Raw genomic sequence first — 16,328 nt, forward strand, 5'->3', positions numbered from 1 at the left:
AAGATGATCTAAAGAAGAAGTGTTTCAGCTGATATCCTTGTCCAAGTTGCCTAAGTTTTAATGAATAATATGTCTGATAGAGACAGGGCCTGTCCTGCTTGTTTATTGTTAGTCCTAGATCTCGAATAGGGCTTAGGAGCCAGTTTTATCCCTTAAGAACAAGGGATTATGAAACGTTGTAAATTTGAGCTGAATGAGACAGGATTTTATAATATAGCACCCTGTGTCACTGGTAAATTGCAGTAATTCTTCTCACAAACAAAATGAGAGGCTGGCAAAAGAGGCCTAGTCAGTTAAGGGAAGAAACAGTGTATTTTCTCCAGAGGAAAAGGGCATGGACAAATGTTCTGCCGAGGTCAGTGGTGAAAGCTGTTCTCTGGCCATGCTGGAGGGATGAATTGGGTGATTGGTGGAGGAGTCTCTCTGACCCACAGGGTGCGGTAACAGGGCAATGGGAGGTTGTCTTGCCTTCTGCCAGGGCACACAGCACAACCAAACTATCTGAAATGCCAACAACAAGGGACGAAGTCCTCCAACTACAACACAGAGCAACAGAATTCACATTTAAATTTCTACTGAAACTGTCTACTGTAACAAGAAGCTATCCCCTCAACTCATAGTATATTCTATAAGCCAGTTTGATTTTCATATGATTGTAACTTGTTGGATGGTCTAAATTTTAATGTAATTGTATTAATGGCTATTAGGTCTTGTTTAGAAATTATAGCTATTTTGTTGGGGACCCCTCACTGTGATTGAAACTGTGCCTCTAACCTGGCTTCTGCAGGTTAACAGATTGTTGCAGTGCTCTAAAGGGAGTATATTCTGCCATCAAATTGTCCTGTTTGCCTAATGTTAACCTGTATTTCAAACTTCTCATTCCTTTGAGATAGCTAAACTAAATAGTTTTGAGTATCTGTTCAACGTTTCGGCCTAGCAAAATGTTAATTTCATTTGTAGCTCTGTTTTTACAGGAGCTGTATTTATAAGCCCTATTCATGCAGAAAATTCAGCACATATTCCATATGGTTGAGTGGCTGTCTTCTAGCTTAGCATCTAGAGCAGAATATCCTTCCTGACTTACAACTGATTTCATAGACACACTCTATGAACATATGGTGTCGCCCTATTCATGTCTCAGTGAATTTTCCTAGAAATTATTTCGGTAAGTTAGAGAGCCTTGCTTCACCTTAGCAGTTTGTACTAGTTTGACCCTCTATGTGTTACATGTAATTCTATGCAATGCTCTGGGTTTTTTCAAGGCCATTTTTTTTACTGCATTCTGAGACTCTGTCTGGAATTTCTAGGATCATCTTCACTCAAATAAATAAATAAGCAAAGGAAACAAACAAATGAAAAAAAAAAACAACAGACCTTCAGCTAAAAAAGATGGCTTTATGGCTGAACCTTTGACAAATGGTACAAATAATAGGTCAGCTCCTAAAATCTGGGTTTTTTTCATAGTCATCCACTCCCATCTTCTGTAAGTGACATTCTTGATACTTTTGTGATATACGAGTTGGAGGGTGGTATCTACTTTTCAAAATTGTAGGTTACCTGTCTCTATTTTGATTATGAGCTTATTAAGCAGGCAGTGATGGTTCTGTACAAATTTTAATTACAGTTTGTTTTAAATCTGCCTCTTATTCCTCATAGCTGAGCTGCTGCGGCATTCAGAGCTACACCAACTGGAGCACCAGCCCTTACTTCTTCAAACACGGCATCCCTACAAGCTGTTGCATGAACTCCAGTGATTGTAATACTCAGGACCTGCGCAACATGACTGTGGCTGCCACTAAAGTAAACCAGAAGGTACCAGTAACATTGTGCCAGTGGCAATTGTTATGAAACCATCCAGTACACCAGTGACGCGTATGACTGCTTACAATTGTATTTCATTTCAAATGATTGGTTGATAGCATGTATTGGGCTGGAGTGATGGTAAGGATGGGCTTTGCCCTCCACTTGTTTTCAAATTCTTTAATGTGGTCTTTCTCAAATGACCAGGTTCAGGGATGTTTCTTATGAGGAGGGGTTTTCTTCTACTTCTTCACAGCAGAGGCTGAGGTACAGCACTGCACACAGAGGCAGTGTTGGCCAGGCACAGGACTATGAGCAGCACATGCTCTCAGTGTCCTTCAGAGTTAGGTTAGTCAGCACTTCCCTGCTTCTCTGCTCACTACTGCTGAATGCAGTGGATTTGTGTCAAGCACAAAGACATAGCAAGGTGGAGGGAAAGACAGGTTTTACTTTTGCTTATTAAAACAGTAACTTCAGTTCCGAAACTGTCATCCCAATCAGAGAAAACATGGATGATGGACAACAAGCATTGTGATTGGCTGACACATTTACTGTGACTCTTAAGAAGATCTTCGAACATGTGCCGTGGCAAACATAGTGCAGCCAAAATGACCCCTCCTCTGAAGGAGCAGGTTCAGGAGACAGAATAGGGCTGGGAAAGCAGGTTAGGGAAAGAGGAAGAAAAGGATAGTCGAAGAATAAATACACAGAAAACTACAAAGAAAGGGAGGACTAAAGAGAAATTAATGCAGCACATACGACAGATACCACACTGCAGAAATACAACTCAAGTTATTGCTTTAAGTGCTAGTGCATCATCAATTCTTTCTTTCTCAATTGAGATTTGCAAGAGGGGCAACAGACAGTTTGTTGGTAAAAGGAGTATTGTGGCCTAATCATAAGTTGCAGCATAGCTTAGTCAGACTTAAGTATTATTTTCTTTTCTCGTTTTGTTTTCAGAGTTGAATTTAAAAAAAAATAATAAATAAAAGTCCTGAGTAGATAACAGGGGAAATATGAAAATGCCTATCTGACTTTCTGTCTTTTTAACCTCAGTCACCTGTGAATCAGGAGGTTGGGGTGGTAGCTGAGAGTAGCCTGAAACATCTTTCTTTGAAAACGGCTCATGTGGACAACGTTTTCTAGCATGTATTTAAAACAAAAACAAAAACAAAAAAAATACTAGAGGATTATTTTCCACTAAGCCTTTCTTTTCTGGAGTAGTTTAATGAAAGCCACATGTTGCAGACATATGTGGAACATTAATGACGTCCATCTGTTACAAAACTCACAGTCACCACTGGCAAAGTAAATCTTGCTTGGTTGCATGAGCATGAAGGATGGGCCACTCCATTCAGTTGCACTTTGTGAACTTATACAAAAGCTTTCTGGTTTTGTAGAAGTGGAAAAAAGGTCAGAGGCAAGACAGGGTGGATCTAGGTGAAGTGCAGTGCAGCCAGCATCTGCTGCAGGCAGAGTTTCTGCTGGGCAGCTCATCCGTATCCCATGCTTCTGCCCACCTTCCTAGCAGGAAAGCTTTCTAGTGTGACTGGTACTCTTATCAGCAGGTCCCATCTTTTCAGTTCAGGATGGTCATGCACTCTAAACCTTTCCTAGCTGTGTGGCTGAGCAGGTGCCATTTGCATTCCCCGCGCTGATCTGGTGTTTCCTGAAAGTGCAGGATTTGCTCTGCATGTGCGCAGCAATCACTGTGCACTTGCGAGTTCCTGAGCAAAGGATGCCTGCAAAATTGCAGGAAGCAGCTGAGGGATGAATGAGCTTGTGCTAGTCACAGAATCATAGAATGATTTGGGTTGGAGGGGACCTTAAATCTCATCCAGTTCAAACCCCCCTGCCATGGACAGGGACACCTCCCACCAGACCAGGCTGCTCAAAGCCTCATCCAACCTGGCCTTGAACACCTCCAGGGATGGGGCATCCACTCCTTCTCTGGGCAACCTGTGCCAGTGCCTCACCACCCTCACAGTAAAAAATTTCTTACTCATATCTAATCTAAATCTCCTCTCTTTCAGCTTAAAACCATTACCCCTTGTCCTATCATTGAAATCCCTGATAAAGAGCCCCCCCCATCTTTCCTGTAGGCCCCCTTTAAGTACTGGGAGGCTGTAAGGTGTCCTCTTGCTTCTAAGCATCTCTCCTGCAAATGCACAACTTGCCTGATAGAAAAGGAATGCTAATTCTGCAGAAAGCAGTTGACTTAATTGACTTGATTTAATTACTGAGCGGAAGTTTGAATGTCCTGTGACATCTGCAAAATTGTGTCCCATTTTCTAGAGATAGTCATTTGTAATCAAAGGTTGTAAAGATTTCTGTTCAACAGTTGCAAGATTTCAGAGTTGTCCCAGAGGTTTGAGCAAGATAAGAAGTTTCTGAAAGGGGGATGAGAATAAAAAGCAAAAAGGGGAAATATTGTGTAGCCCTATGCTTTCACTTCAGACTGGAAGCAAATGTCGTTGCCTCAGGCCCAAGCACCTTTCTTATCTTGGAAATAAGCACTCTGGTCTGTGTGTGTTGGGGGAAAAAGAAAATATTATCTGTGTGGTGGAAGACCCTTGTTATGTTTCTGTGGATAGTATATTTGGAACATCTCTTTTTTGATGGATCTTGCAAAACTATCATTAAGACATGTTCTTGATGAGCTAATCAAATTACCAGCAGTTTATGAGGACTAATGATTAATCATCCAAAGAAGATTAAGCTAATGATCTAATTGCAGGAATGAAAGACAACATTCCTGAGTTTTCTTTGTCAGCTCAACCACTGACTTGCTTAGTGACCTTGGGTAAATCATATAGTCTCTATCTGTTTCTTCATCTCAGATTGGGCCAATACCTAACTTTAAGAGCTGTCGTTAGGATTAGCTAATTAATGTTCATGTAGGGCTTTTAATCTTTGGAGCTCATTACCAACAAACCTCAAGAACTACTTCTCTCCAAAATCTTAATAAAGGAAAATATGCGTGGAGTCAGGAATGATCAGATGCTTGGTAAATGGTCACTTCTGTCCTCTGAGTCAGTCCCTAGATGTGTGCACTCAGTGTTTCACATAGTTCTGTGCTATATATGCAACTCTTTGGTGATTCTTGCGCTCTCAGCCTGTGCACAGTAAGGACTGAACAATCAGGCTATATTTAGGCGGTATACTTCAGGAAACAGATGATTGTGATTTGGGAAAACACAGTCTTCAGCTGAGGCGAGCAATCAAAACTCTCTCACTTGCATGTTGTTTAACGAGATCTTCTGTCTTCCTTAAATTACCATTGCTGTTAGATGTTGCATCTCTTGAAGGATGTTGAACAGAACAGATTTTGGAAGAACTGGGAGAATATTAAGCCATGTCAGACAGAATTAAAGCACTGTTTGAGAAGTCTAATCTCATTTCATAACATGTAAGATACACAACTATAGCTGCTTGGTGTGTTGAATTAACAAGATTGAAGTGTACATACTATACTCTGTTGTAAGACGTAATTAAGGGCTGATATGTACGCTTAAACATTTCAGAAATGGATTACAGCTGTGCTGGTCCTCAGCTACTGCTACGTTCACCATTTCATTTCCCTCAGGATTAAATAAAATGTATTCTGATACTACAAAAGAGGTTAAAGAAATTGTGCAATTTACTTCATGAAGTGATGGAGTTGTGGATGGAAGTGAAATGTGGAGACATTTCTCTTATGGGATGGGAGTCCAAACTCAGAAAGGAAACTCTGTTATTTCTGGTTTTTCCCAACTTCTGATAAAAATATATAAAGTTGTAACATTAAATAAAATGCCTTGGGACTGGCCTTAAGCTGAGAGTGGTGTTGGTCATTTGAGAGAGTGTGGTACAAGGGGCTGAGAGATGGCTTTGGATGACATGGGCAAACAGCTTAGTAATAAAAGAAAAAATAGTTGTCATCTTTCTTTTTATTTCTTTGAATTTTGAGTCACTTGTTTAGATTCATTTAGACACCACAAACTAGGAAAGCTAATTATTTCAAAGACTTTTTTGAGGGGTAGAGCAGCTGAGGGGAGAAACTTGGTGAAAATTATCATACCGAGAGGGGCATCTCACAAAAAGCCTATCCAAGGGAAGGGCAGAAATGTGTATGACCCTTCTGTCCCCAGTGTGGGCTGTGAATTGAGGTATGAGACAGCAAGTCAGTTGATGGAGTCCAGGTCTGAGGCAGAGAGAGAAATTAGGTTTGGGGAGCAGTACAGGGAATTCTATTTCCAAGAGCAAATGAATCAAGAAGCTTTATATAAAATTCTTGATGACTTTGTTACATGGTTTAAAGTTATATACTACTCAGTACCTTGCCTGGTGTCCTTTGACAGATGAGGGCATGCAGAGTGCCTTACTGGACGCCTGAGGCATGTTTGTGTTAAATATCTGAAGTATTAAGAGATCATTATAATTTATGAGACCTATATTGTATTATAACATTACCTTATATTGTAACAGGTTTGGTTTCAGGTCAAAGCTATATTACTGTTTTAAAATAATGCAAACTGACTTTCTTTAAATTAAGGTCTTGTAAAAATGAGTGCAACTTCACATTCAGCTTTTAAAAGTACTGAAATACGTTTGTTTCTGAAAAAAACGTTTTTTGCCACTACTTTCCATCATTCCCTCAGAATTTGTATTAAATAGAAAGAAAACATTGTCGGAAATGACAGCAGAAATTTTGTCTAGCCCAAGTCCATTCTAAATGAGAGTTTAGAATGTATGCATTCATGGCAGGGAAGGTCAATACAAGGAATGATTTTGTTTGTTTTCCAGGGCTGTTATGACTTGGTGACCAGTTTTATGGAGACAAATATGGGAATAATAGCTGGAGTGGCTTTTGGGATTGCGTTCTCACAGGTAAGTGTGTAAATGCTTCCCTTCACCTCCTTTTTTGCCCTCTCTCTTTTTCTTGCCCAGACTTCAAGGAAGGAAGGATTATGGAAAGGGACTGAACTCAGCATGCTCGTTAGTCCAGAGGTCATCTGTTCATTGATTTTCTTTTTTTCAACTTAAATGAAGTTTCTCCTTGGGAATATCAGTTACGGTTGAGCTAATGACTAGCTCAAGGAAAACAGCTTGTCCCTCCACTGGGTCAAATAGAGGTTAACCCAATAAAACATTGGCTTAAATGGAGCATAAACAGCTAAGAAGACAAATAGCTTATCCATTGTTTGGATAGGCTGCTATCTTCTAAGCATTCTTAGTTTTTCTTAAAGGAGTCTAGAAAAAAATTCAAATAAAAGTATGGCTTCAGGCCTCCCCATCCTGGACCTGGAGCCTGGAGGGGGCACCTAGTTCTGGTGACCCCTTTTATTTATTTATTTATTTATTTTTCCTTTTAGCACTGAATACTGAGCAGAGATCTGCCAGAATCAAATTATTAAACCAACTCCTTGCCTGCACCAAAAGGACTTTGGCGTGGGAGGGACAAGGGAAGAGCTAAGAAGGTGGTTGCAGCTCCCCCTATAGTCAAACTGCCTTTACCTAGACAGGCACTGGGAAAACTAAAGGTCTAGTCAGAATCTTCTGAACAAGAAGGGGCAGGAAAACACCTGCATCTTTCAATAAGATGCTCCTTTATACTAGTCGCTTCATGTGTGATGGCAAGGACTACCCCAGAAACATGCAAAAAATGAGAGAAAGGAAGACACAGGCAATGCGAAAGCCTGCAGGATGCTTCAGCTAAATGCATAGCGATGTGTATGACACTTAACCCACCCCTACCTCAGAGACAGTGTGTCTTCTCTCTGTGGAGAGTACATAGTACAACTGTAAATGTTGTATTCAAAAGCTAAGCAACTTTAATTTGCTTCATTCACACAATATTAAAACTCTGGGTCCTGAGGCAACACTGAAAATATTAATATGTCTGTTGGATGACCTATGTTTATGCAATGGTTGGAAAAAATGAGATGCTAGGAAAACTTATTTGACTTCTTAAATCTCATTAATTTAGTTAGCAAACCATATTTTTACACTGTGCTGCTGCAAACCAGTGATTTGTCAGTGCTGTTGCCAGTGATGGAGAAGTGAATGAAGGGCAGGGCTGTGATTGCCCTGTTACCCCTGCGGCCCCATGCAGTTAGCTCATGTTTGGCTGTACAGTGTTTTAGTTACATCTGGCTGAGGTATAACTTGCTCAGCAGTTGCAATGACCTCCAGGTTCTTCAGAGTAACTGTCCCCAACCACATCCTCTCAGTTAACATACACACAACACAAGGGAGACCTATTGGACTCAGACCAGCTGACTACCCTGCCCTGAACATATCTGGAAACCTAGTGCCTTCTAGTCTAAATGTCAGACGTAAGATGCCCATCATCTGGCCTGTCAGTCCATTTATTTTGGGCGTAACTGTGGGTTCATCATACCACCAGCCACCCAAAGCCTGTGTTTGGGTATCAAGTCTTCAGAATCCAGAAGTGGTGAAACCACCAGTCTGGAGCTGTTGGTGTGTGGAGCGGGACGGGGGGGGAGTTCTGTTTTGTTGTTGTTTTTTTAATAGGCTGTTCTAGTTCTTGTTGAATGGTCATAGTTGTCTTGATACTCTTCTCCAACCTTGATTATGACTTGATTACTGCTGTAGGACTCTGAGTGCATATTTCAGTTTGGTTTCTAGACAGCCAGCAGGCTATAAAGCATATTTTATAATGCTTCTTGTAAAACTATCCAAAAGAAAAATGACATGAGCAGAATTTTACAATTCATATGTCACTGGGACAAATGCCTCAGTCAGGACCAATGCTACCTGAAAGCCTTTAATTAGTGTATCGTATGTGTGATAGGCAAAGCATCATCTTCTCTTGCCTGAAAGTTGTTTGCAGCTGGGAGGGAGACTACAAGGAGAGTTCAGCCAGACGGTTAATATTCTGGCACATGCCTAGATATTTGCTCTAGGTCATCAGTTGTTTGTGAGCTTAACACAGAAAGGCAAGCAGGCAGTGCATGCAGAGTGTGGTCCCTGGAATGGGGGCCCCATTGGCACAAGGCAAGATTAGCGTGACAGGCTCCAAGCAGCACGGGTGGGAAGGCGCTTCGCTGCTGCGGCTCTGAGTGAAAACCAAAGTATGTTTTGATGTGGCATTGGCAGCTCGTGCTGCCTGATGGCAGCGTGCGCCCTGCTGCCAGCTGGGGATGTTGCTTCCCTGTGTAAGCGCAAAGCTCTGGCACTCTGAGCAGATATCCAGCTGCTTGGGGTATTTGCAAATGTGCAAAAAGGAGAAGAAAGGGAAGGCAAGGGAGAAAAATGCAGCTCTCCTGGGGTGTGAAGAATACGCAGGCAGCCAGTTATCATTTACTGCCTAATCTGTTTTGCTGGACCCAATTAGGGAGACGGTGTTTACAAATTGATTTCAGGTTAACCATGGCTGGCAGTAATGCCAGGCACTCCTCCAGCTGGAGGCAAGGTTTTTCTGTTCCTACTGAGAATAGTTTTAATCTAAATAAAAGACAAATTAGATCATGTTGCTCTTCTACAGTAAAGCATGCTCAAGGGCCTTTCCTTCACATGATTTGTTAGGTGTTTACTAGCATGGGGAATGTGCTGAGTCCCAGAAATAAGGAAAGTTGATGTAATGGCATTGCATGTCTTACAGGCCTGGCATAGACCTCCCAATTGAGGCAGAGTTTTAAAAGAAAACTACTGTGTTGCTGACATTGTCTGCACATTGAGAAGCAGGCTCTGCTCCTCAGGTTTGAAATAATAATAATAATAAAATATAATATGATTGGTTTTGGAACCAGATGATAATGCTGACTTCCAGCTGGAATAATTGCAGTTTAGCAGGTGCTCTTCAGAGTAGCAAAATGATGACTGTGTTGTGCCCAACAGAGAATAAAATTATGCAAGCAGAACAGATGATGAAAAGTTTTGCACAGATAAAACTACACAGCAGGCGTTGGCTTAAGAGGGTGCAAGAGGCAGAGTTTTTGGGGCGGATTATAGGCTGTGGTCGCAGTAGAGTCCTTGAGTGGGGAAGTCTCAGTGCAGTGTTAAGGACAAATTATTCCCTCTATACTGAAGGACTGGAAGTCAGGTGCTCTTTGTGTGCTCAAAGCATGTTGAGCATGCACGGTTTCTGTCATTTGAAGATATACATTCTCATGAAGCAATAGTCCGTCTCTACAGTGTGACATCTACCTGCCCTCTTTACTGTTAATGTTAATGTGAGTAGCTTTGCCTGCCTGTGAAAGCAGTTCTGGTGCAGATATCATCTACCTAGTCTGCTGCAACTCCTGTCTGAGTATAGTGAGGGTGAGTCTTGGCTCTAGCACAGGATTATACCTCAGTCACTCCTTGCACCTGGGTTAGGGAGTGAGATCCATGTTGGGATCCAATATTTGACTTGAAATTTAAGGCTGAGTTGCTTCTAAAGATTAATCGCTGTGGATTCAGAGTGGAGATAGGACCTGTGCCAGGGCATACCATGGCACAGGTGGCTGACTTAGGTGAGTGACATATGGCGTGGAAAAATTTGCTGTCTTCTAAAATGGAGCTGGAGATGTGGATTCTTGAAGCTCGTCATGTTGAGAATGTGACAAAGTAAATAATTCAAGTAAACAATTTTTCTTGATGGATTAAAAAAACCCCACAGTTTTAGCTTGCTTGATCCACTGATGAATACCAAGTTAGTTCAACACACTTCTGTTTGTAGAATTTCTCTCAAAGAATACAAAATGGTGAAGATACCAAGACCCGAAATAAAATGGAAATTCAAATTGCACTTCAGTTTCTCTTCAGTATAATAAGATGTAATGAAGATTATCGTGCAAGACAGCTTCCTGTCAATGTTATCTCCTGCAAAATAGCCACATTAAAATGCCTGTTTGTGACAGGAGATGAGATTGCTAGGAAGCTGCTGTGGATGGATTTCAATGGTCAGATCTGAGGCATGCCCAAGATGACTACTAGAAACCATGGAGAGGTGAAGAACACACACACTGCATTGTGCTCCCTGGAATGAGTTTTAGCCAATAGAATGATAGTAAAGGAGATGCACCTAAGGGATGTGGGTTTCCCAGGGCTCTAAATTAAAAAAAGGGCCAGCATTTTCCAGTTTCCTGTGCCAAGACCAGAGGTTCCAAGGCAAATTCTCAGTTTTCTATATAATAGTTTAGAAGACCAAGATGATCTTATAAAAAAAGGAAGAAGGCGGGGAAGTGAGAGAAAATACAAATGCAGAACCAAATCTAGCATCTTAGTACCTAAAAAACTGTGACTATAAAATAAAATATAAAATATTCATAAGCGTATAAAAGTTGAGATGGGGGATTTGAGAGACAATGGGAGCAAAGGAAAATTAATGCAACTTCTAGCAGCTAGTTTCTTTGCAGGAATCCTTTTATGCTGATTCCTCTGGTTTTTCAAAGGAGCTGTGGGGACCTGCTGCACAATAGGATAAGGGGCTTCCTCCTGCCTGAAGAGCAGAGGTTGCAAGTGATCAAGCAAATGCAGAGCAAGGCAGGGTGGAGAGCACTCGTTTGTGTTTTGCAGACTAGAACCCTCTAGCCTGATTTAAATACAGAGGGCTGTAGTTATGACTGTAATGAAAGAGCACTGTGAGGAAAGTTTAGCAATTTAATACAGTACCGCCTCTTCTTGGCTACAGAAGGAACAATACTCTTGTGGTTAAATGTGGAAGTCTACACACCTTGGAAAATACGTGCGTTTATATGTGTTTAGAGTGCTTCTGAGATATTTATTAGAGTTCTGCTGTGTCCTGGTATATCCTGTATAAAATGTGTATGCAGTGGCTCAATATGCGTGCCATTATTTCTAAAATATAGAAGTTTAAAAGTTTAATGCAGTGATAATATAACTAGTTCAATGCGTAAACCAGCATATGGTCACAGCCAAGCATTAACAAGTGGGCCAAAGATCTGAGAACAGCGGAGGAAGGTAAGGGATAGCTGAAAGATTCCACAAACGTAGAAAAGGGGTAGCAAGGTGGGTGGGACAGAGCCACCCAGAGGCACTTACTCTGTTCTGCCTGTCAGAGCACAGAGAGATACATACTATGGATGTGCTATGGGAAATCTCATTCTCCAAAACTGAACTAAGCTAAAGAAACATCACGTGAGTAAGCAGAGGGACTGTCAAACTCTCTCTACAAAAAAAAAACCAACTCAGAATGTGGTGGATTTTCAGCAACACTTTTCAAATGGCCAAATTGATAAAATCTTGCCAGTGACCAGAACATTTAAGCTTGGCAATACAAAACCCAGCCATAATATGCCGGCATCCTTATCATTGCCAGTCTATGGACTACTGGAGGAGCTACTAAATACGTTTCCTCCTGGAATACCTGTCTAGAGAAATTCAGTAGGAAAGACAACCAGCTAGCTAAAATGGTTTCAAGCGAGATTTTTAAAAGCTGAGTAAGGTTTTCTGCACCCTTATCTCTTTTGGCAACTGTGAATATGCAGTCCCCAAACCCTGGTAGCTTAGGTTTTTATGGAAGTTTGGTCAGGACGTATTATCTGTGGTCCACACCTCCTTGTAACCAGGGAAATGTCATCCTTGATATTTGATGCCAAAATAAGGGGGTGCATGTGGAGGACAGGAGGGTTCAGCCTACTTTTATAGGTGAGTCTGTGCCATTTTGAGATGCTCAGAACAGTTCTAGTAGGCATTGAAACAGGAGAGGGAGAAAATTTATGGCAAATGAAGCATGACCTGACCAGAAATGTGTCATCTTAGAGGCAGAACATGGTTTATCCATATTTGAAGTACTCTGGCTTGGTCTTGCTCTGGGCTGATGTCATCCCAAATCAAGAAATTGGCTGGTAGAAAAGATGTATATTTTGATGATGATCATGTTAACAGAGAGCACTGACGATCTAAGGGAAAGGATATGTGATCCCAAGCATGAAGTAGAAGGAGCCAATTTGGATGAGCGGTTACCCAGGCATTATCTATGTATGCTCTGTGGGGTCTGAAGGAGCTCCACTGCTGCTGAATGGTTGTGATCCCTCTTCTTAAACACTGCTCCTTTGTGGTGCTCTCTGCCCACAGCAGAAGGAGATGGGCAGAGGTGGTGCCTCGCAGGCACCAACGAGTCAACTGGAGCAGCTGTGACAGCCCTTGCTTGGAGCCCAGGGAAGGCTGGTCCAGCTGCAGAGACAGTTCTCTTGCCTCCCCTCATAGCCAGGAATAAGCTGTAACAATCTAGATATGCTCATGAGTTAATTAATTGACCAGTCCAAATGAGAAAAGCAAGGTTAAATTATTTATAGTATATTAACACTCTTGGCCTATGCAGGAAATGCTAACAAACTGCAATAGGCAAAACCTTGAAATGACTGAGTGCGTATTGACGAGTGGAAGCCAGGGATCTGTTTTCAATAATCTGAGTGACAGCCAAGGGAATAGTGAAAGGCTTTTTTGAAATTTATTTCCAGATTTATAACGCTCATTTCTCTGGTGCTGCATCATTTGTAATGAAAGCATAACCACTCTGGGGCATTAGGACGCTTTTTCCCAGCACACTGTTAACAAAATTAAGGGGGCTGTCATTTCTTAGAGGCGGTGGGTGGTAGCAAGGGAGCCAGGTGGAGCTTGTGAGTGAAATGCAGCCGGTAGTGTGGTGATATCCCTGCCAGTTTGCCCATCCACATCTGACTTGGCCGGGCAGTGACAACAGGATTGAAAAGTAGTAAAAAGATGTGCTCCTTGTCAAAAAAATATGCTCTGATAGCAGTCAAGAGGAAGATCTAACATAGACAGGAGATCTTAATGCTGTTTTATTGATTGGAGTAGTCCTTAAAATAAGGCATAAAAACATTGTGCGTAATAACTCCAGAACATTAAATCTTTGCTCACCATGGTCTCTCCTTTGTTCTGCATTCATTTAATTAAACTTCTACTTCTATTCTTGTCCAAACAGTTGATTGGGATGCTGCTGGCATGCTGTCTGTCCCGGTTTATTACTGCTAACCAGTACGAGATGGTGTAACAAGGTGAGCTTTCCCTTCTTTCCTTGTAGTATGCTGTGTATGCCCCATTATATTGTGGCTGTGCTGCTTCCACTGAAGACAGTGGGCAAGTCTTAGATGTCCATTAAGAATTAAGTTTTCCCACAGGATTCTTTGCTTTAGGATTTTCATCCCAGTGTTCTGTCTGGTGGGGAAAAAAAAATGAAGAAATATACTGTTGAATGTTTGGTAATTTCAATTTTCTTCTTGAAAAGAGAAGGCAAAATACCTGCCATAAATGCTGTTAGCAAGCAAAGCAACCCGCTTCTATTCTTTTTTATCACCCCTGCTCTCTAGTCTTTCAGAAATGTGAAGTCCAGAGCCTGTCTGAAGATCAGGAGCTGCAGAATTGGAGAAAGACTGAAACGAATGTTATAGCACACACTGTCTCTCACACGCACGCACACCCACGCCCCCACAAGCAAGCACGTGCGCACGCACACTCGCACCCCACCTCCCGAACTCTGTCCCATGCGTAGTGTACCATTCTGTGAAGTACCGCGGTGCCACTGAGAGCAGCCAAGTCCCCTCAGCCTCTGGACCCAGACCCCATCCCTGCGGCTGGGCGTAGGACGGCACTGTATGTATGTTCTTGGTCACACAGTAGTTGCATCGTAAGTTAACAAAGGTAATTCATTAACAGCGTTGATCGGGCTGTGCATGTAGTGACTGGAGGGCATAATTAGCCTTTCACCATGGTTAATAAGTGTTGCACACGTTCATATAAACCGGTATATGAAATATATATTCTTCTGGTTTTATCTTAATTTCTTGTTTTGTTTATTGCTTTACTAAGGTTTTCATCCTTGCACCTGTCCCCCTTCCCCAAAAACAAAGGAATCAGTAACATAACATAAAGATACTTGAAAATGATGTTAAAATGTTGTGCTTGAAGGGAACTATTATTCCTAATGTTCTTCTACATCTTTAAATCTTACTCAGTGTTGTATGCCTAGTGCGTATCCCGGTAGGCTTTGTCTAGTGCATTTTGCCTCTCAACCTGATCCTGTGTAATACTGTTATTAAGCTGTGTTGTTGCTTACTGTGAAGGCAGGAATTTTGCTTCCTTTATTTTTATTAGGTAGTTATGAACTAATTGAACTGTGCTGTACTGCGGCCTTCACACTTTTTTCCTGTTCTTCCTTTTTCTTTCTTTTTGCATTGAGGTTGCAGCCACCAAATACATTGTTGAATCAAATAGAAATAAAACACACACACACAAAAAAAAAAATCACAAAAAAACAGGCATATGAAATATTTTTGGGGGAAAGCAAAAGTTTAAAATCTTTTTAAAAAATAGGACTTTTTTAATAATGCCTCTGTCTAGCATGCCAATGAGAATGCATTGATATTGTGAGTATTTGTGATATACGTATTAATAAATGGAACCATTACGGATTTCTAGCCGCTTCCTTTTCGTTCTTTATTCATAACAAAACTCTTTCAGGGAGGGATGTGAACATGAAACACAAGTGCACAGCTTGGAGTGACATGTCTTTATGCATATTTTAGCAACTAACTTCCTTGTGACAGAAAAATGTTACTACTTTGGGAAAAAAGAGGAAGAGCTGGAATTGTGTCAAATATTCTAGAAAAACCTTTCACAGCTGGTTTCACTACATGACAAATACATACCCTCAGATTTGCAATTTTGCTTCTTGTGACTGATAATGATCTGCAGCGTTTAATTGTCCCATCCCCAGTGCTGCACATGATTTTGTCATTAAGCATTTTGTCTGATTTTAGTGAGGGTGCGGAGCAGAGGAGTCTGGGGTTGAGAGGGGTGGGTAATAGCCATCTTTGCTGCTTTTTTGGAAAGGCAGGCACTTATGTCCTTCTCATATGAGTACGTGAAGTGTTTAAAATCTGATGGAAAGCCCATGAAAGGTTCAACCTGGAAGTTTTGGACCATGCCCTTACACTGGCAATGTGGAAGAAGAGGAGGGAAGACCTGTAGCCTTTTACCTGTGGAGGAACTGTGCAGCACCTGTGTCCTCACAGCCTGTACAGCTGCCAGAGTCCCAGCCCATCCTCCATCCCTCTGTCCATCTGTCAGTGCCACCCACCCACAGTTACTTGGACCCTCCACCCGGGGCAGGGTTGCCCTGTGTGATGCTTCTGGTATCAGCTCCCAGTAAACTTTGGAGCAGTACTGGCATGGCAGGTGTGCTCTCACCTACAACTAAAATGGCTCGCAGCCGCCCAGGAAAAAAACAGTCAGCATATGCCAAGGCAGTATGTCTTAAAAACCTCAGTGGCATCTTTGTCTTTATTCAGAGAGCACTTCCAGAGCAGGGAGGGGTGGGACCCCGGTTATTTTGCCAGGGGAAAATAGAAAATCCTTACTGTGTGTTGCTCTTCAAACGCAGGTCATGTGTTTTATAGATCTGATCCACTGCCAAACCAAAAAGTTGCGATTTGGTGCTCAGTCTCTGCTTCTGTATTTGATTGGAGCTTAGAGCCTCACATTTAGCTTCTGTCACAGTTCACATTTTTCAGCCCAGCTCTGAAATGCTCAACCCCACCATATGGAGTCTTCGGCAG

The 16,328-nt window shown here is 41.7% G+C and overlaps 1 protein-coding gene across 1 annotated transcript in view; it reads left to right on the plus strand.

Moving 5' to 3' along the window:
• TSPAN7 (tetraspanin 7) overlaps window positions 1-15,184 on the plus strand; it is a 100,493-nt gene extending 85,309 nt beyond the window's left edge. The window contains exons 5-8 of the mRNA XM_054071668.1: window positions 1,657-1,812; window positions 6,586-6,669; window positions 13,697-13,769; window positions 14,082-15,184. Of these exons, the coding sequence (XP_053927643.1) occupies window positions 1,657-1,812; window positions 6,586-6,669; window positions 13,697-13,765 (309 nt within the window). The 3' untranslated portion in view covers window positions 13,766-13,769; window positions 14,082-15,184. The remainder of the gene's footprint in view (window positions 1-1,656; window positions 1,813-6,585; window positions 6,670-13,696; window positions 13,770-14,081) is intronic.
• Window positions 15,185-16,328: the final 1,144 nt, after the last annotated feature.

Source organism: Cuculus canorus, chromosome 1, assembly GCF_017976375.1.
Source record: "Cuculus canorus isolate bCucCan1 chromosome 1, bCucCan1.pri, whole genome shotgun sequence".
Classification (NCBI taxonomy): Eukaryota; Metazoa; Chordata; class Aves; order Cuculiformes; family Cuculidae; genus Cuculus; species Cuculus canorus.